General features: G+C 32.7%; 4 protein-coding genes across 5 annotated transcripts in view; 3 read left to right on the forward strand and 1 right to left on the reverse strand.

Annotated features, from left to right (window-relative positions):
• The window catches only part of LOC116765331 (G-protein coupled receptor 179), a 102,184-nt gene that overhangs the window by 28,478 nt on the left and 52,739 nt on the right, over positions 1–20,967 (reverse strand). The window lies entirely within an intron of this gene.
• LOC133318729 (myrosinase 1-like) lies at positions 936–3,801 on the forward strand. The gene is made up of 7 exons (XM_061522490.1): positions 936–1,057; positions 1,151–1,335; positions 1,434–1,564; positions 1,732–2,396; positions 2,662–2,970; positions 3,119–3,357; positions 3,480–3,801. The coding sequence occupies exons 2-7, from the start codon at positions 1,304–1,306 to the stop codon at positions 3,640–3,642; spliced, it is 1,539 nt and encodes a 512-aa protein (XP_061378474.1). The 5' UTR covers positions 936–1,057; positions 1,151–1,303; the 3' UTR covers positions 3,643–3,801.
• On the forward strand, positions 6,531–9,945 carry LOC133318730 (myrosinase 1-like). The gene is made up of 7 exons (XM_061522329.1): positions 6,531–6,742; positions 6,838–6,957; positions 7,066–7,196; positions 7,367–8,031; positions 8,273–8,581; positions 8,836–9,074; positions 9,573–9,945. Exons 2-7 carry the CDS (start codon positions 6,935–6,937, stop codon positions 9,733–9,735), a joined length of 1,530 nt encoding a protein of 509 aa, XP_061378313.1. The 5' UTR covers positions 6,531–6,742; positions 6,838–6,934; the 3' UTR covers positions 9,736–9,945.
• Positions 17,758–20,288, forward strand: LOC116765332 (myrosinase 1-like). The gene is made up of 6 exons (XM_061522332.1): positions 17,758–17,794; positions 17,905–18,035; positions 18,255–18,919; positions 19,161–19,469; positions 19,660–19,898; positions 20,018–20,288. The coding sequence occupies exons 1-6, from the start codon at positions 17,772–17,774 to the stop codon at positions 20,178–20,180; spliced, it is 1,530 nt and encodes a 509-aa protein (XP_061378316.1). The 5' UTR covers positions 17,758–17,771; the 3' UTR covers positions 20,181–20,288.

Consider the following 20,967-nt stretch of genomic DNA (forward strand, 5'->3'; position numbering starts at 1 on the left):
TTCGGTAACTGTCTGTTGTGCATTGTGTGGTATAGCGTTGTCCTGAAGCAGTAGTTGACTACGTCGATTAACCAGTTTATTATATGCTAACCTTGTTAAAGGGTTTTTTTCAGTAAAAAATGTTCTACAGTTTTATTTTAGACATTTAAGTCTTCGTTATTAATATAGTACTAAAAGAATTGATTAGGTATAAAGGTTCTGATCTATTTAATAAATTAAAAATCAATCAGATTTCTTGATCAATCCGTATCGTCGCAGCCTGTTCATTGTTCACCCGTTATAATTTTATTTAAAACGGTTTGTTCTGAAAGATATACTTAAGAAATAATGAAGTTTTTGTTAACTCACGCGATAGAGACAGTCTATGATCACATCTATGATCAACACCTGGGACCCCCTTCTTAAAAATATAAAATCCCATGTCCGCAACAACACCGCAGGACCTCAAGACACCGTAAGCGCATTCTGCCGGCATCCAGAACGTTACGCCAGAAAATTAAGAAATGATGGCGGTAGGTGATAAATAACAAGGACCAACTGACAGACATTCACATCTCGTCTGCCCGTGATCACGGTTGCTGAAAAGTAACCGAAACGTCAAGATTATGTAGTTTATCCGAAAAATATTAGTTTCATTTAAATAATTTTCTTACAGACTTAGGGGTTTCATTTATAGCCAGTGGTGTCGTCGAGCCGGAACGCTCCGGAAGGTCGTACTTCTTTTTTTGACAGGAAGAGTTACTTTTTAAGGAAAAAGTTGAACGTTTACAAAACCTACATATTAGGCTTTACGACTATGAATTTTCAGATAAAATAATTTGCATAATACATTATGGGAACAAATTATCTAAAATTTAATCATAAGTAATTAATTCTATTACTTTTAATTACTTGAGTCTCATTTAAATAGATATTTTTAATGCCTACTTAGTATCAATTAGTCATGTAAAGTAATGTTTTTTTCGCTATTATATCTCGAGAATTTCATAAACCGAATCTAGTAATCAATGGTGTTTGTAAGAGACGGGAAACTTTTTTTTTAATATTTTATATAAAGGTAATTGAAAAAGTCAATCTCAATTCTTTCATACGACCTAAGGAGATGACATTCATTTTATATTGTACCTGTCTGATATTTTTGTACTACAAGTTCAGGTACAGTGTCATATGAAGTTAAAGAACAAACTGCTGAATAAAGTAATCTATCAAGTTCTTGAAATGATAACTACAGCAGACCTCCATCAGTATTGACGTGTGGGGCTCATTGTATTTGTTGACCGTACCTGTCATCAACTATTCTCGTATGTCCGTAATGGAATCAATTTATGTTTTATCGTAAGTAAAAAAAAATATCCGTCTCAGTATAATCAAAATCGAATTTGTCAAAACGTATCAGAGGAGGTCTGGTAAACAAAATATTCACTTATTCACAGGTTAGCTTTGTCAACTTATGTCCTGTTAGTGGAATGCAATTCAATATATAGCATGAGGCAATTTCCGGCGAGATTAATTTTTGGGACGGCGACAGCCTCTTATCAAGTGGAAGGTGCCTGGGACGTCGACGGTATATTCTTTTATAATTTTTTTGTCTAGATTGAGATTAAAGATAACAAATCAAATACAATACTTTTTTGTCAAACTGCAAATTTTGTAGCCCTATCTTTTGACTTTTAACTATAGCGGTGATAAAATTAAAAATATAATTTTGAAATGTTGAAATTTCCTCATTAGGAAAATCGGAAAATATCTGGGACCATTTAACTCATACAAATCCTTGCAAAGTGCTGGACTGCTCTAATGGTGATGTCGCTGACAACTCTTATTATCTCTATGAAAGAGATGTGGAAATGATGCGCGAGTTAGGACTCGACACTTACAGGTTTTCTATCTCTTGGACCAGAATCCTTCCTACTGGTTTTCCAGATTACATCAATAAAGCTGGAGTAGCATATTACAACAACCTAATTGATGAAATGCTAAAATATAACATTCAGCCGATAGTAACTTTATACCATTGGGACCTACCACAGAAAATACAAGAGATGGGAGGCTGGACGAATAGTGTAATTGTTAATTGGTTTGGGGACTACGCACGAGTTATATTTAATTTTTTTGGTGATAGAGTAAAATATTTTATCACTATTAATGAACCTCATCAAATTTGCGAGTTTGGCTATGGAGAAGATATATTGGCACCAGCATTAAACATACAAGGTATAGCTGACTATTTATGCATGAAGAATGTACTATTAGGTCACGCTAGAGCTTATCACATTTATGATAAGGAATTTCGCGTGAAACAAAATGGAAAAATATTCATTACAATAAACGCCGAATGGCATCAACCCAAAACAGTAAATGACGAGGAAGCAGCCCGGGATGCTAGACAATTTTATGTTAGTACATGAAATAGTTCTTAATTTTATTTTCACTAATAGATTTTTAACCTGTTTTCAAAATAAGTATTTGACCAGTAGGAAACGAGCATTTTCATATGTGAGTTAAGTAGTTAAAAGAAAAGTTCCCTTTCGATGGATTTTTTATTACTAAATGAATAAGAAAGGTTTCACCTATATTGACTGAGTATGGACATGCATTATATATTTTAGTTTAAAAATGTTTTGTTCACAACAGTTTGTAAATAATTTCTATAAATTCCAGTGGGAGGTTTATGCTCATCCAATATTTTCAAAAAGTGGAAATTTTCCTCCAGAAATGATAAAGAGGATAGCGGATAAAAGTGCTGCACAAGGTTTTCTCAGATCCAGATTACCAGAATTATCTAGCGAAGAAGTTAAATTTGTACAAGGAACCTCCGACTTCTTTGGACTGAATCATTATTCCACATATATTGTTTATAGAAATGAGAGCGCACCTGAAGTACATCCTGTACCATCATTCGGTGACGATCTGGATATAATAGCATATCAGTTACCCGAATGGAAAATTGGAAGTTCAAATTTTACTAAGGTGTTTCATAATCAACATATCTAATATAAGTGAATAATTTTAATGTATTTGCATTTATTTTCCAACTGTTCTCAGTTCACTCCGAATATAACAATTATACAAATTACAAATTCTATGTGATATTTAAATACTATGTATATAATTTCAGTACGTTCCATGGGGCTTTCGGTCATTATTTAACTACATCAGCCATCAATACGGAAATCCACCTATCTTGGTTACTGAGAACGGATTTGCGACAAATGGTGGTATTAACGACGAAGACCGAGTGACATATTTCAGAGGCTACTTGAACGCTATCTTAGATGCCATCGACGATGGTGTTGATATAAGAGGTTATATTGCCTGGAGTCTCATGGATAATTTCGAGTGGTCAAAAGGATACACGTAAGTTAATATATAAGGATGTAGACAAAATGTTTATGTAGTCAGTGAGAATTAAAGATGTATTCTTGACATTTTAGATATTTTTATGCTAAATGATAAACTCGTCTCTTTTGCTTTCGCAGGGAACGCTTCGGTCTGTATGAAGTCGACTACTACGACCCAAACCGTACTCGCACGCCTCGCAAGTCCGCTTATGTACTGAAGGAGATTATAAGGACACGATCTATTGATCCCAACTATGAACCTGACATGAGCCAACCCCTGACCATTGATGATGGACTCTAATTAATGATAATGTTTATCACTATAAAAAAGTATTATCCTTTTGATGCTATTCATACATTTTCGATGTTAAAATTTAGTTTTAGTTTTAGTTGTAACACCTCAATAATATAACATATATAACATATGAATGTGACGTTTTGTAAGTAATCTATTTTTTTTTAATATAACATATTAATTGAATCGAAATATAAACTTTTTCTAGAGACTAAAAAAATATTATTCGTGAAAATTATATCTAAGATTTTTACATGTACCTACTCGTTTAAACATACCTTAATATTTCGTAACCCACGCGTTTTTTTATTTTTTTATAAAAACACATCCCGACGTTTCGGAAAGGAATTAAAATTTTTTTTCATCACGACTGCACGTGATTATGTTGTCATAAAAAAATTAATAACGTGTAGCATCCGTGAAACTTAGTTTTATTTGAATTATTTGGAAAAGATTTCCGTTAATAGTTTACAGATGTTTCGGAAACTATTAAAGTGGGTTATTTTGTTAATCGAGTAACAAAATACGCTATTAATAATGATTAAAATGAAAGTCAAAGCGGATAACTTACATGAACCTCATGCATGCTATCATTTGAGACATATGTGCCCTAGGTTATTTATTGTATTGGCACCTTTTTATCGGGAAATATAAATGACCTTAGAAGTATTCAATACCGTATCAATAGATTGTTGGTTATCCTACAATAATAACAGAATCAATTTTAAAATTCTTGTTAAAATGAAATAGCAGACAATTTGTTGCAGATCGAAAAAACGAATTCGATAGTCTAACAAATGTACCAAAATTCTTAATATAAAATGTTTTAAAAGTGAAATTAGATTATAGATAAAAATAACGGATAAGAAATACCAGTGAACTGTCCACAACGATAAGTGCATTCCAGATATAATGATTACTGAAAAAAACAACTTCATTAAGGATAGATGTCTTAATTGTTGCAAAACTATATATGGTATTTTTTGTTAACATGTCAAGTAAAAATAATGTGAGAGTTGTCAGTAACTTTTAGGATAATTAAGAAGTTAATACAATCTCTTTTTATGAATGGGATAGTTGACCCGGTCAAAACACTATATTATTCGTATTACCATATAGGTAAGGGTAAGGGTAAATGGTAAGGTAAAAAAACCTACATATTACTCAAGTGTACAAAATATATATGATAAAAATTCCAATTCCAATTCAAATCCAGCAGAAGTTAAAGATATATAATTTAAAATTAAGAAGCGAAGTGTTAATTCGCTTCATTAAATGTGATTTATTATTTCAGACTGCGAATGTGAAATAGCAAGGAGTTTTTACAGAAATAAAAACTGAGCTCCAGAAAAAGCGTGTATTTTTAGTTTGGGTGGTCCTCATTGGAGATCTAAGTAATGTACGACACAGAGCAATACAATTAACCAGTCAATATCGAAATCAATACTGATAATAAATAACGTGACGTAATCATGTTTTGAATAAAGAATGGCAATAGAGTTGAAAGTCGAAAAAATATTGAAATAATATAGTGTGAAAGATAAGTTTAAGTACCATAACGTTTAAAGTCATATTTAAAAAAAAATATTTTCTTATAAGTACAATCATGTCGAGAGAACGTTTAGGACTAGTTTACTTACGACAAGTATACATCGTTACACTACATACGAAACGTGTCTCGTTTCACACTCAATAACCCACGTTAAGTGCAAAAATTTTTGGTATACCACAAAAGTTATTTTATTGTATAATTTGCTAATCGAATTTTAATTATGATGCATGCTGTGGCTCTCTTGAAGAGTTTGAATACACATATGTACATTTATACACATTAGTGTAGAGACTGAGGCCCATCATAAATTAAATAAATAAATAATGGGTATTTTTAATGTTAGGTACGGATGTCGATAAACTGACAGATACATATATCTATTCACATTTACAACAAATAATAACGTTCTCTTATTGTTCTGAGATAAAATTATGATAAGTGATTATATGTTACGATATTCAAGACGTCAATATAAGCCCAGGGGAGTTCAAGATTGTTAATACATACGAATATCCACAGCTTTCTTTATATTATATTTATGTATATTTCTGATAATGGTTGTTATCTTAAGAAACCATTTGTTTTTTTTTGGTAACTCTTATGAAGCCTGTGATTTAAGAATGACCGTAACCTGAAAATTCCTGAACATTCCTACTCCTACTACGCACACTCCATACCTTTACCCGTTAACATTTGCCTGTTAATGTTCATAATTGATATTTGCTTGTCTTTCTTTTATAATCAACGTAAAGGAGTATTATTTTGCTCAAATCGCTTCCTAAAACATCTGTTTCCATCTCAGTATAGATTTTAAATCGTCAATTGTGTCTAAGCATTTATTATGTTGCAAATTGTCGTTTTATTTTGTATTAGTACATTTTTATTTGTATACAGTAATTCTTGTCATGTGTATACACCTACATATGTTTTAATACACCTCATCAAGGTCCTTTATTGTAAAGATAACTTGAAAGGAATCCCTCATAAGCCATAAAGGTCGACTTTTTTGTTTATTTTTCTTCTGTCATTTTTATTTATTTATTTTACTTCCGGTGGTATATAGTATTGTCTATGCCAGTCTACACTATATGTATCCGTATCGCTGAATACAAATGTATAAAAAAAGAAATCATGTATCTTTCGATTTGCTCCTTAAAAGTATTTTACTATATTATGTTTTTAAATAATTGTACCTGTTTCATGTTATTATCTTAAGTACATTATATTTCATTACCTGTTTATTGCCGTAGGTTTTATCAAATACAAATTTTTGATATTTGCATTTAATTAGTTGTTATCTTAGCAGCTCGAGTTCTTCAACTGTTATCTTGTTTATTGTCGCTTTATCATTCGGCGAGAATTACTGTCTTCGTTATTAGAGAATGTTTAAATAGTTAATTGTCTTATATGGTGTTGGTAGTTAAAGGTTACACATTAAGGTTTAAGAAAACGGAAATAATATTTGACTGGCTTGAAAGGGAATTAGCTAAACTTTTGTAGTGGTCAAATATGTTGGGTTAAAAATAATAAAATGAAGAATACGGTTATACATAAGTAATTTTTCAACAGATTATTCTATACGGAACCCTCGATACAGTACCGCGATCACGCTAACGGAGATTTCATTACTTGTTTAAATTATTTTTCAGATAAAAATTTATAACCTCCAATATTTTTTACAAGTTTCACTTGTATAAAAAATCATAATTTTGTGCTACAACATCAGTCGATAATTAAACATCAACAATGTTATTAATTTTTGTTGTAGCGTAAGTAGCATTACACTTTTAATAACCTCGTTCAACAGAACAGAGGCCTCTAAACTTTGACTTTTATGAGTGGAAATTACTAACAAGGATATTTCAAAATATTCACAGATCCATTTTTCGACTCAATGTCTTGTTTGTAGCCTGCAATTCAATAAGTAGGGTGAGGAAATTTCCAGATGGCTTTATGATTGGTACGGCGACAGCCTCTTATCAAATTGAAGGAGCCTGGGACGTGGATGGTAATTTTTTTTTCTAATAAAGATAACAATCAAATACAATTCTCTTTTTAAACAAACTGTAAATTTTGTAGTCCTGTAGTCAAAAGTAACTTTTAACTATAGCGATGAAAAAAGCTAAAAACATAAAGCCTTTGAAATTTAATTTATATATTATGAAATTTCCTGATTAGGAAAATCGGAAAATATCTGGGACCACTTAACTCATACCGATCCTTGCAAAGTGCTGGACTGCTCTAATGGTGATGTCGCCGACAACTCTTATTATCTCTATAAAAGAGATGTGGAAATGATGCGAGAATTAGGACTCGACACTTACAGGTTTTCTATCTCTTGGACCAGAATCCTTCCTACTGGTTTTCCCGATTACATCAATAAAGCTGGAGTAGCGTATTACAACAACTTAATTGATGAAATGCTAAAATATAACATTCAGCCGTTAGTTACTTTATACCATTGGGACCTGCCACAGAAAATACAAGAGATGGGAGGCTGGACGAATAGTGAAATTGTTAATTGGTTTGGAGACTACGCGCGAGTTATATTTAAACTTTTTGGTGATAGAGTAAAATATTTTATCACTATTAATGAACCTCATCAAATTTGCGAGTTTGGCTATGGAAAAGATATATTTGCACCAGCATTAAACATACAAGGTATAGCTGACTACTTATGCATGAAGAACGTACTATTAGGTCACGCTAGAGCTTATCACATTTATGATCAAGAATTTCGGGTGAAACAAAATGGAAAAATATTCATTACAATAAACGCCGAATGGCATCAACCCAAAACAGTAAATGACGAGGAAGCAGCCCGGGATGCTAGACAATTTTATGTTAGTACATGAAATAGTTCTTAATTTTATTTTCACTAATAGATTTTTATCCTGTTAAAAAACGTGCATTTTCATGTGTGCCTTATATATTTAAAAGGAGGCTTTCGATGGACTTTTTGTTAATATCTGAATAAGAAAGGTATCACGTACATTGACGGACTACGAACATCCATTATATATACATTAGTTTAAAAATATGTTTTGTTCACAACAGCTTGTAAATAATTACTATAAATTCCAGTGGGAGGTTTATGCTCATCCAATATTTTCAAAAAGTGGAAATTTTCCTCCGGAAATGATAAAGAGGATAGCGGATAAAAGTGCTGCACAAGGTTTTCTCAGATCCAGATTACCAGAGTTATCTAGCGAGGAAGTTAAATTTGTACAAGGAACCTCTGACTTCTTTGGACTTAATCATTATTCCACATATATTGTTTATAGAAATGAGAGCGCACCTGAAGTACATCCTGTACCATCATACGACGACGATGTTGAAACAACACAATATCAATTACCTCAGTGGAAAATTGGAAGTTCCAATAGCACTAAGGTACTTTTTTACACTACCAATTTTAATTTCCCTAAAAAAATATCAAAAAACAGTTTTCAAAAGGAAACGTTGTTACGATTATATTCAGCACCTTATTTGAATTCCCCACAATTATAACATAATTTGGATATTCTTCTATATGACAGCATTAGTTTAATTCTTAAAATCATTATGACTTCTAATATTTTCAATAGTAATTGCAAAGGTTTACTAATATGTAAACGTTTTATTTCAATTATTAATGTGTATTCCAGTACGTTCCATGGGGCTTTCGGTCATTATTTAACTACATCAGCCATCAATACGGAAATCCCCCTATATTGGTCACTGAAAATGGATTTGCGACCAATGGTGGAATCGACGACAAAGACAGGGTGACATATTACAGAGGATATTTAAACGCCCTCCTAGATGCTATCGACGACGGCGTTGATATACGAGGTTATACGGCCTGGAGTCTCATGGATAATTTTGAGTGGTCACAAGGATACACGTAAGTTAATGTTAAAAGATGTGGATAAAGTTCATAGATAAATAAAGACTTGAGAGACATACACAACATTATGAGATCTAAGATTTTCGCTAGTTTTATTCATTTAAATGAAACTAATATTATTCGGATATACTACGCGTGCTTTATTTTTGTAATAAACTACATACTTCCGACGTTTCGGTTACTTTTCAGTAACCGTGATCACGGGCAAACGAGTCTCTCAGTTGGTCCTGTTATTTATCATCTACCGCCAATGATTTCTTATTTTTCTGGCGTACCGCTCTGGATGCCGATAGAATGCGCTTACGGTGTCCCGAGGTCTAACGGTGTAGTCACGGACATGGGATTTTATATTTTTAAGGGAGGGGGGGGCTGAAATCTATCAAACACCTGGGACCCGGGACAAAAATAAAGCACGCGTAGTATATCCGAATAAAATTAGTTTCATTTAAATACACAACATTTCTATAAACGAATTTCCCTCTTTTCTTTTGACAGGGAATGCTTCGGTCTGTATGAAGTCGACTACAACGACCCAAACCGTACTCGTACGCCTCGCAAGTCCGCTTATGTACTGAAGGAGATTATAAGGACACGATCTATTGATCCCAACTATGAACCTGACATGAACCAACCCCTGACCATTGACGATAATAACTGAATAATCTCAGTATTAAATAAACAAATGTGTAATTTTTATTACAACCCAGTATTATAACCTTCAAAGATAATTATTATCATTTTGTGTTTCTAAAACCCTTTATGATTTACAAACGACCTTCCAAAATATAAGGAAGAAAATACCGAAAACAAAAAAAAATATGCCTTTGGACAAATCTATTCTTGGTGTTATACGTTCATAAATAAAATTTTAAAATTAAAATACGAATTATTTTTAATCTATCGCCCGCCGACATTGTTGCAATTTCTTTTATAGTCGTTCAGGAGTAAAATATTTAACCCAGAATTTTATTTAAGTATATACCAAAACTCTCAAAACTTGAGAAACATTCTAATAAATATATTGTGTAATTGTAATAAAATATCCAAATATCAAACTAATTTTTAACGTATCGTACAAAGTGGTCATATATTTATATATTCATTAAAGTGGCATACATTAAATACTATTATACTAATAAGATATAAAAAATAACTACACTAAATGTGTGTTCTGAAATTATTATATAATGAATGGTTAGCGCATAACAAGTATCTGTCTATATCAAGATCATCTGTCTATATCAAGAAAAGTTGTTTTAAAAATAGTATCGTTAAGTGTTTTTTCATGATAACATTGTGTTTTTATTTATGTCTGTGCAGTGTCTATCAATCGAAATCACACCCAAAGTTTTATTTGAAAAACTTTAACTAAGAACAAATACTCCAAAAATTATACAATTAATACCCAAAAATAATCCGTGATGTTAACACTTATAAAATCAAAGTAGGAAAATCTTACAATGCTAATTTATATATTATGCATTTATTTGTTTTGTATGTGATATATTTATAAGTACCTAAAACTACCGAACATTAAATAAAATTAATTGAAGTACGAGTATGTCCTTTTACTATTACGTGTAATATTAAAATGTAATACTCGTGTATACAATTTAAGATGTAAATATTATTCGGGGGTAAAAATGTGATAACTATAACAGATTAAATTCTAAAATTGATTTAAGGAACATCGGCGCAAACCGCAGAATATAGCGATTATTTCGAGCGGGCAAACAGGAAATAGATTTTGATAAAATCCCTTGTGAAAAACGCGGACAGCTTGTCTTGACCAACGAAGAAATTTACGATCATTTAAGAGCACATACGAAGTGCCTAAAAGTGTAGGACTCTATACGGATAAGAACGAATAAAAACATGGAATTCCACGGCACTCCACCTACGCTAGAGGAAAGAAGTAGTCAGATACAGAGATAATCGTCTAAATCTGCACCGGGACCCGATGGTATCCCATATATAATGTTTAAAAAATGTTCTTCGGTTCGTAAACATCTCATAAATATATACGATAAAATCTGGTCAAGGAAGCAAATCCCGGAGTGCTTCGGGAAAGCAATATTTGTCCTCATTCCTAAAAAAGATCGAGTTACTGATCCAAAAGATGTAGACCGCTAGCCTTAACAAATACTATATGTAAATATTTTTTTCAGTTCTACAAACGAAAATGACGCGATTCATGCTCAATAACAAGTATGTTAGGCCAAATCACCAGAAAGAGTTTTTACCCGGGATCTCTGGATGGCTAGAACACAACACTTTGCTATCGGAAAGTTTAAATGATCCTAGGAAAAGCGAGAGGCAAATAACAGTCTGTTGAATAGACTTAGAGAACGCGTTAGGGTCGTTACAATATGGATTAATGCTATTCGCGCTAAGATGGTACAACTTTCCACCCGTGGTTAGTGATGTGATCGCGTCATATTACTCAAAATTAAAGTTAAATTCTATAATAACTAAAGAAGGCCCTTCAAAAACTTTGAGTTACAATGTAGGACTATTTCAAAGTTATTCTTTATCTCCAATAGTATTTAATATTGTAATTAATATCTTATTTGATAAACTAATCAGTAATGAGAAAAAATGGAGGTGTCAATAGGGGTTCAAGTTCGATAATAAATACATAGAATCCATTTTAGCCTTCGCTGACGATCTTCCAATACTGACACGTAACCCCAAACACTGTCAAGTTCTATTGGATGAAGTGGATAAATTCTGTGAGTGGGGACGGATGAATTGAGGACAAAACCAAATAAATGTCACTGTCTGTGTGTTGGTAGGCGGAATACCAGATATACCTCATACGATCAGGGATTATCGTTAGGCGGTCAATGCGTTTCTACGCTTACGGAAAATGCACCATTTAAAATTCTCGATCGTCAGATTGATAATATAGGTCGTACTCCATCTTTGAAAGGAATAGTAGATAGCTTTTTAAATGACCTTATTAAGGTAGATAGCCAACAGATCAGTAACGTCAAAAAAGCTGAGATCTACAACAATTACCTAACTTCACGTTTAAATTGGCCTTTCCTCGTCTATGATTTTAATAAAACCCTTTTGTCAAAATTAGATGCAGGCGTCATAAAGATGTTGAAGCTGTGGCTCGGGCTCGCGCTAACGGCTGATTTATCGGCTTTATTCAGGGATCGCAATAGTTTTGGGATGAGTCTAAAAAGGCCATCGGTGATCTATAAACACCTGAGAGTTTCCAAGAGATATATCCTGGGGAAATCCCATGATGACGTCGTTACATCGCCTCCAAAAGACAAAGATGCCCACGAGCTAGAGTTAAGGCTTCCATTCCACAAGCAGTTTATGATAGGAGCACAAAGTAACAGAGTAGGGTTAAGATCTAGTAAGAAAGTCCAAGATACGGATCGGCAAGACGAGAATGATAAATATAAGATCCATGCAACGAGTTTAGAAATGCAGAACGTGTGGTTAGACATAGCAGATTTTTGCATCCCATTAGCACTAAAATGGCGCACCTTAATCCATTGATTGGTCGCCAGCATTGCTAAAATTCTCAATGCCTTCCAAAGGACTCTCTCAGAACAGAGTAATTTAGTAAGATGGGGTAAAGGCACCGAAAAGACTTGCTCTATCTGTGGGAAGGCAGTTGGAACTGCTAGGCATTTGTTAGTGGGATGTAAAGTACTCCTGGATAGCGGTCAATACTCGCATCGTCACGATAGGGTTCTGGAAATCATACGTGAAGCGGTTAGTCTTTCGGTAGCCAGAGCGCAAAGGGAAATAACCACAAACGAGCGAGTGAGAGAGGGCACTAGGACTATAAAATCAAACGTCAAGCCTTACTCCATCCTTAAAGCGGCTTCGGTTTGGACTATAATGATGGATACGTATGAAAAACAATACAAAATCTCCGAGGATATTTGTGCGTCGGCCTCCAGACCAGACATATTTATGTATTCGCGAATTTTAAAGCGCGTTGTGATGATAGAGCTTACGGTTCCTTGGGAAACTAACATCCCCAAAAACCATACCATCAAGGTCGACAAATATTACGAGCTCACTAACGAACTCATTCGAAATAGTTTCGTCGTGGATTTATACGTGGTAGAAGTGGGAACGAGAGGTATAACGGCTAAATCTCTCTAAAACCTACTAAAAAACTTGGTTCTGTCCAGAACTCACATCATTTCATTCTTGGAACGAGTATATATAGTCATAATTTATTGTATTATCAGGTCACTTATTATATTATAAGGTCACTTAAAAATCATAAAAATAGGCAGGTAACTTACTTTAATCTAACCCAGCATTTTAATAATATCTTATCATTTGCGGGTCATTATTTTTGCCTTGCGCTGTTTTTCTGGAATGCAGTTCGATAATCAGTTATAGCAAATTTGCAGATGGATTTATGTATAAATGCGACAGCTCCTTATGAGACGTAAACGGTAAATTATTATTTTTTTTTTTGGCTACTAAAGATAACAAACCAAATATAATACTTTTTTAAAGCAAACTGTAAATTTTATAGTCCTCACAAATGTGACTTTTAACTATAGCCATGGAAAAAAACTAAAAATATAAATTACCTATGAAATTTAATTTATATAATATGATATTTCCTGATCAGGACAGTCGGAAAATATCTGGGACCACTTAACTCATTCTGATCCTTGCAAGGTGCTGGACTGCTCTACTGTATTTGTAACTGTATGTGTTTACTGTAATTGTTAAACGGAATTCCCTACTGTATTACAAAATAAATATTGCGAGGGGAAAAGAACGTTATTTATGTTACATCGCTAAGACATTTCCTTTGAGCTTGTCTCGTGTATTCCACTATGAACACTTGGATATAGAAAAGACTACGCGTTTAATACTTAAACATTTTTGGTTTACGGCCTTGAGGCAATTCGCTAAAAAAAACACATTGTGTCTTTTGTATACCACATAAACAAGTGTCTTGTACGCTCATGTAGATGATATCGTCTGCAAGAGTATTAAATCTTATGAAAGTGTATTAAATTTTTTTGCCACAAGGAAATAATAAAGTACTCTTTAATGTGGTTCATGCAGACGTATTCACTACTTTAAGAAAATGCAATTGATTTAAATATATTCTAATTATTGTGCAAGCATATACAAAGTACTGTTTGTTGTACAGCTTGTACATGTACGACCGTGATGAGGTAAAACGATAATTAAGACGATTTCTTTATTTGGGACGCTTACACTATTAATTTGCGATCAAGTAAAATGTTTGATTTAAATTTGAAAATTGAATATTACACCCGAGGTGCACCAAGAAGACGGTTAGATAGAAAGATAGTGCATTACTATTTTAAGTTTTCTCAGAATCGAAGTTTATTATAAAGAACGAGAATGGTAAAGTTTCGTGGAAATAGTAGCAAATATACATTGTCATTAAACATAAATAAAATCACGATACTCTGTATTAAACCCTCTCATCCGTAATGAGTCTACATCCTATAGGTAAATTCTTTGATAACGGATGTTATGTGTGAAGGTTCAAACTGAACGAGAAGCGTTTCGAGAGTTGCGTACACAGTGAAGTGTACAGATGAATTGATCTACATAAATAAAAGTAAACAAGACGAGTACCTTGATAAAAATAAGTGTCCACTTTAGAAGTTTAATATAAAGGATTTAGCTTTCTTTATCGAAAGATCTCAAATACTTGATAATAAGATTATGGTGTGAGTTTCCCTTACAAAGTTATGAACACTCTCCCTAATGATATATATGAACTTAAATTGTCGACTGGCTCTTATGACAAGACCAGAAAGGCGGCAGTAGGGTTTATGGTGTTGTGGCTTTGTGAATGGACACCTGACATTCGGTCTGCCTTGTTTGTAAATTCATTGAGAACTTTCTTGTTGCTCATTTTATGAATACCCTACTCAGTTCTGTTTGGTTGAACATATACAAGACTATAACTAATTGTTGTTTTAGTTGTTTTGTGTACTTAAAACAGACACATGTAAAACCAGGGTACACATCGTTGTGGTGACCTTGATACACAGTCCACGTGGCCTGTACCATTGAGGGTCTGGTTGAGTATAGACCGAATGTAAATCTGTAATAGATCTCGTGTATTGGCTTACTGCAACTAATGTAAAGCTTGATGTGAATATGACCCGAGTAAAGCCTATTTGTGAGGCATATGTGTTGTCGTTGTATGTGACTGAGTAAGCTGCTTTGTGAAACTTGTATTTGTTTTGTTTTGCTATGTACCTGAATATCTAGGTTTGGATACTATATTACGTACTTGTTATGGGTAAAAATGTGAGATTTAAAAATATTGATTATTTCAGATCGAGTTATAAAGATATAAATAACTTTGGGAAGAAAATATTTTTGTCAAAATATCATGTGATAATTAGTCTAGCATTGAAATTTTATTTTAAAATTATGTTGTTATAATCTTGTAATGTGCTGAGAGAGAAGTGCTGACCTTATTGCTAATACGCCCGTTTAAGACTCTCTGACTCTAAGAGAAAAATATTAACTTAAACAAGAGATTAAAATATCTTAGATACTTTAAATACGAAGCGCTCAGGTATGCCTCACTTACACTTCAAAATCAAAACTCGGTTTCGTCATAAAAATTAGTAGGTATTTTACAAACTTTTTAAAGTTAATTTTCCAATGTATTTAGATTTGGATATATTTATTTATCACTAATAAGCAAGCTCTAAATGACATTTTCAATAACGTTAATAAAAAGCGGTGTACCATAATAAACCTTACGGACTAGTTTCAACGACGAAAAAGCTACAATTGGGAATAATGACAATTTCCTGGAACGGTACAGATAAACGATGCAGATATCTGATAAAGACCTTAATACCAGACAGGCCCTTTTTGATATTTTCAGATATTGAGGCAAGCGCCATAGATTTGACCAACTGTGAAGAATACCAACAACAGACATCCAGACGAATCCAGCGAAATACAAATTGCAACCATTTCAGCGGTTTTACTACACTCGACAACTTTGTAGAAATTTAAGCACTTGGAAGTACTTTTCTCTCACGATCACTTACTGTAATGGAAAACTTTCTTTTTTAACATTAAAACATTCTTTCATTCATTTCATTCCTTTTTAACAAATTAAAAATTGTTTAAGTAACATAGGCTAAGAACGCCTTAATCATCTGACTTCGTTGAATATGGAGCATAATTATCTAAAAGAAGTCGATATAGCAAATATTATCTCTAAATTTTTCCATATTAAGTCCAGTATAGTTAATTTGTAGTAGTTTTATTTTAATTAATACCCTTAACTTGAGGAACTTAAGAAACCAAGGGCTACGTTAACAGAATATAGTACGGGCCCCGCGCTGGCTTAATCCGGCGCTGGAAGTTGTCCTCTTAAAGCGAAAGCCTTCTAAGTGAACTTGAATGTCTAACCGACGTATTGTAAATTTAAGTTCAATTCAAATCTGTCTATGTTCAGAAATATGTTGAATTATTTTTTAAAAGTTTTAAACATTTTATTTATAACGATATAACTATTTGTGCACGATACATGCAAGTTTTGTAACATTATTTTTTTTATTTATAGTCAGAGTATCTTAAAAATTTAAAACTCGCTCTGAAGCTTGAAGACGTTATATAAGTGATGATTTAACTGAGATGGGAACTTTAAATATTTTACGATTATATTGATATCGACGAAATGGTAAGTGCTTATTTGTCACATTAAATTCACAGAGAATTTTTTTTTGATTATTTCGAGATAAAGAATATGAAAAGAAAATCCCTTGTATCAGAGTTTTATATGTTAAAAAGTACTTCTAAGGTTTTAACTATTTCAAAATGAATCCTTTTCAAATTACCTATATATTTTAACATATTTTAATTCGGTAATAAATAGGCTAACCGCAATTACCATGACAGATAAAAAACTGTTGTAGAATAAAAATTTAATCCAATACACTCTGCATCCATTACAATATTTAAAAATATTTTTGACCTTGTACATTGACCTAAACGTTATCCTAATTTAAACATTGGCCGTAATTTGCATATGAATCTTATAAAAGTTCATTCTTGACGGCCTCGACTTAATTATAATTTATAACCTTAGCCACAGTTTACGATCTGGAGAAACTTGATTTGAGCCTTGTCTATATAATGTTTAAATAACTAATAGTTTTCAATAGTTTTTGTTAATAGGTTTTATTATTTAAGATTCACCAAACTTCATTATTAAATATCAATTTGGACGCCCAATATTATTCGGTAGGTTGAATAATATTTATTTTCCAAGATGTTTTTTTCAAAATTGCGATCTTAGGTATTAATTTTATGTTTTTTTTTTTAATATCTTTAATATTAATTTGTATAATTTTGGATAAAAACGTTTTGGCAGTAAAGGATTGTCTATATGATCTTATATTCCACGATTACCTCTCTGTAACTAGCAATTAGTGACGGACTTTATATGTAGATTGTAGTAATTGTAGATGTGACCATTATATACGGAACCTTCAATAATTGGGCACACTGGTGAACTATTTTATTAATTTTTTTTTATTGCCATATTATATCTAATCTATCGCATAAACGTGATGATATCCTTAAAATGATAACCGTCACTAATCTTCATCTGCTTCACATGTATAAATAGCCATAATTTATTTTATTAACAGGTCAGTTAACAATTCCGCATCTATAATGGAACTTATGTTCGTTTTAGTGTGTGTATTATTTTATTTTTCATAATAATATATTAATTTAAAATCACAAAAATAGCTAGGTATCTTACCTTAATGTACCACAGCATTTAATAGTATCTCATCATTCACAGGTCAATATTTTTACCTTATGCTGCTTTTGTGGAATGCAGTTCGATAAGTAGTAATAGAAAATTTCCAGATGGATTTATGTTTGGAACGGCCACAGCCTCTTACCAAGTTGAAGGTGCTTGGGACGTAGACGGTAAATTTAACGAACATTTTTAAGAATTTTCTTTAAAAATATTTAATTTAATAACGCTTACTAAGCAAAATTTTTAACAGACAAAAAACTATGTGTACACTTTATTTAAATTTATATTGAACATGGAAAAAAGCAGATTTTTCTGTTATTGTTTTTATTAGAAATAAAAATTTTACAAGCATGTAGTCAAAATAAATATTGTATATATATCCTTTTAAGGAAAATCGGAAAATATCTGGGACCATTTAACTCATACAAATCCTTGCAAAGTGCTGGATTGCTCTAATGGTGATGTCGCTGACAACTCTTATTATCTCTATAAAAGAGATGTGGAAATGATGCGAGAGTTAGGACTCGAAACTTACAGGTTTTCTATCTCTTGGTCTAGAATCCTTCCTACTGGTTTTCCAAATTACATTAATGAAGCTGGCGTCGCATATTACAACAACTTAATTGATGAAATGCTTAAATATAACATTCAGCCGATAATAACTTTATACCATTGGGATCTACCTCAAAAATTACAAGACATGGGAGGCTGGGCAAATAATGAAATTGTTAATTGGTTTGGGGACTACGCACGAGTTATATTTAATCTTTTTGGTGATAGAGTAAAATATTTTATCACTATTAATGAACCTCATCAAGTGTGCGCTCTTGGATACGGTAATGAATTACTGGCGCCAGCACTAAATATACAAGGTATCGCTGACTACTTATGCGTGAAGAATCTACTGTTAGCTCACGCTAGAGCTTATCACATTTATGATAAAGAATTTAGAGCGAAACAAAGTGGAAATATATTTATTACCATAAACGCCGAGTGGCATGAATCAGAATCATTGGATCACGAGGATGCAGCCCGGGATGCTAGACAATTTCAAGTTAGTAAATTGAATATTATTAGGCTTAATTTACTTCTCTTTAATTTCTTACTTAAAGTTTTTGCTTGAATTTTAAATCAATAAATTGAAATAACGTCCCACTCATGGAACATATGTTCAATTGTCAAAAAACACAGATAAATCTTATCCAAAATAGTTAGTTGGACTTCTTGAACTAATAATTTCGCTTTGAAATCGTTTATTTTCTTTGGAAATCATTCCCGTCTTCTCTGAATTTCAGTGGGGGGTATATGCTCATCCAATATTTTCAAAATCGGGAAACTACCCACCAGAAATGATAAAGAGAATAGCGGATAAAAGTGCTGCACAAGGTTTTCTCAGATCAAGATTACCAGAACTAACTAACGAGGAAATTAAATTTGTACAAGGAACCTCTGACTTTTTTGGGCTGAATCATTATTCAACAAGTTATGTCTATAGAAATGAGAGTTCTTCTGAAATTTATCCTGTACCTTCATACAACGACGACCTTGATGTAATACAATATAAATTACCTGTATGGAAAATTGGTGAATCAGATATGACAAAGGTATATTTTATATCATATTCAACATATAAAAATATCACACGTAAATATCGTTTCATTATTGATGACAGTAAATATAATGTGGATAAAATAACTGGACATCATAAACGTTCGTTATGTTTTCTTTGCTTTTGGACGTGTAACAATTACAAGCACCCATTTATAGCTGCACAATACATATCATTTGTTTTAGTTTGTCCCATGGGGTTTTCGATCAGTACTAAACAGCATCAGCCAACTGTATGGAAATCCCCCTATATTGGTCACTGAAAATGGATTTGCGACCAATGGTGGAATCGACGACAAAGACAGGGTGACATATTACAGAGGATATTTAAACGCCCTCCTAGATGCTATCGACGACGGCGTTGATATACGAGGTTATACGGCCTGGAGTCTCATGGATAATTTTGAGTGGTTAAAAGGATACACGTAAGTTAATGTTAAAAAATGTGGATAAAAATTATGGAAACGCAATAAGTACAGATATATTTAAAACGTTTTGGATAACTTTATGATGATTGACGAATTTGCCTATGTTGCTTCCACAGTGAACGCTTCGGTCTGTATGAAGTCGACTACAACGACCCAAACCGTACTCGCACGCCTCGCAAGTCCGCTTATGTACTGAAGGAGATTATAAGGACACGATCTATTGATCCCAACTATGAACCTGACATGAGCCAACCCCTGACCATTGATGATGGACACTAAATAATGAAAACATCAAAAATACACGTTTTTTATTGAATTTTTTCCAAATAAATGTTTTAAATTTTTAATGAAACATTTTTTTATGATTTTTAATTATACTTCAATTTATAATCAAATTATATTAATAGTTCTATAGGAGCTTAATTTTTTTATCAAAATTTTCAAGATACGAGAGGTTTTTCTAAAGATTCTCAGAATTTGTAAAAATGCTATCAGAAACATGATCACTCTTTAATGGAACAATAAATTTATCTGACTGCGAATACTGCAAGAAATTTCGAACTAGTTGGACTGTACTCATCCGATATTATGTTTTCTAAAAGAAATCCCTAAAATTGTATTAATAACTAGCCCGGACAAACTTCGTACTATCAAAAGATAGTGGTAAAAATTAAATAAATTTAATATTTTTCGAGAGATCTTAGTTATATCTTAACAATACAAAAAATTGGTTTTTAGTTTTGTAGACTTCAATCCCTTATAATATCATAAATGTGAATGTAACTCTGTCTTCTGTCTGTCTGTTACGTTTTCGAGATGAAACAGATGAACTAATTTGCATGTATTTTGGTATAAAGATAGACGTTAACCTGGAGAAGAACATAAGATACTTTGCCTCCGATGGCAATTCTCAGGCCCACAAGCTGGCAATGTGCCAGCACGCGGGCATGTTGAGTGCCATGGGAGCGTTCAAAGCCAATGGCAACTAAAAGTATAGATTAGGCGTCCCAGACCCTCCTCCTAGACCCTGACAATAAACATGTGACTGACAGTACAGACGCATGTG

Source organism: Danaus plexippus, chromosome 2 (genome assembly GCF_018135715.1).
Source record: "Danaus plexippus chromosome 2, MEX_DaPlex, whole genome shotgun sequence".
Taxonomy (NCBI): Eukaryota; Metazoa; Arthropoda; class Insecta; order Lepidoptera; family Nymphalidae; genus Danaus; species Danaus plexippus.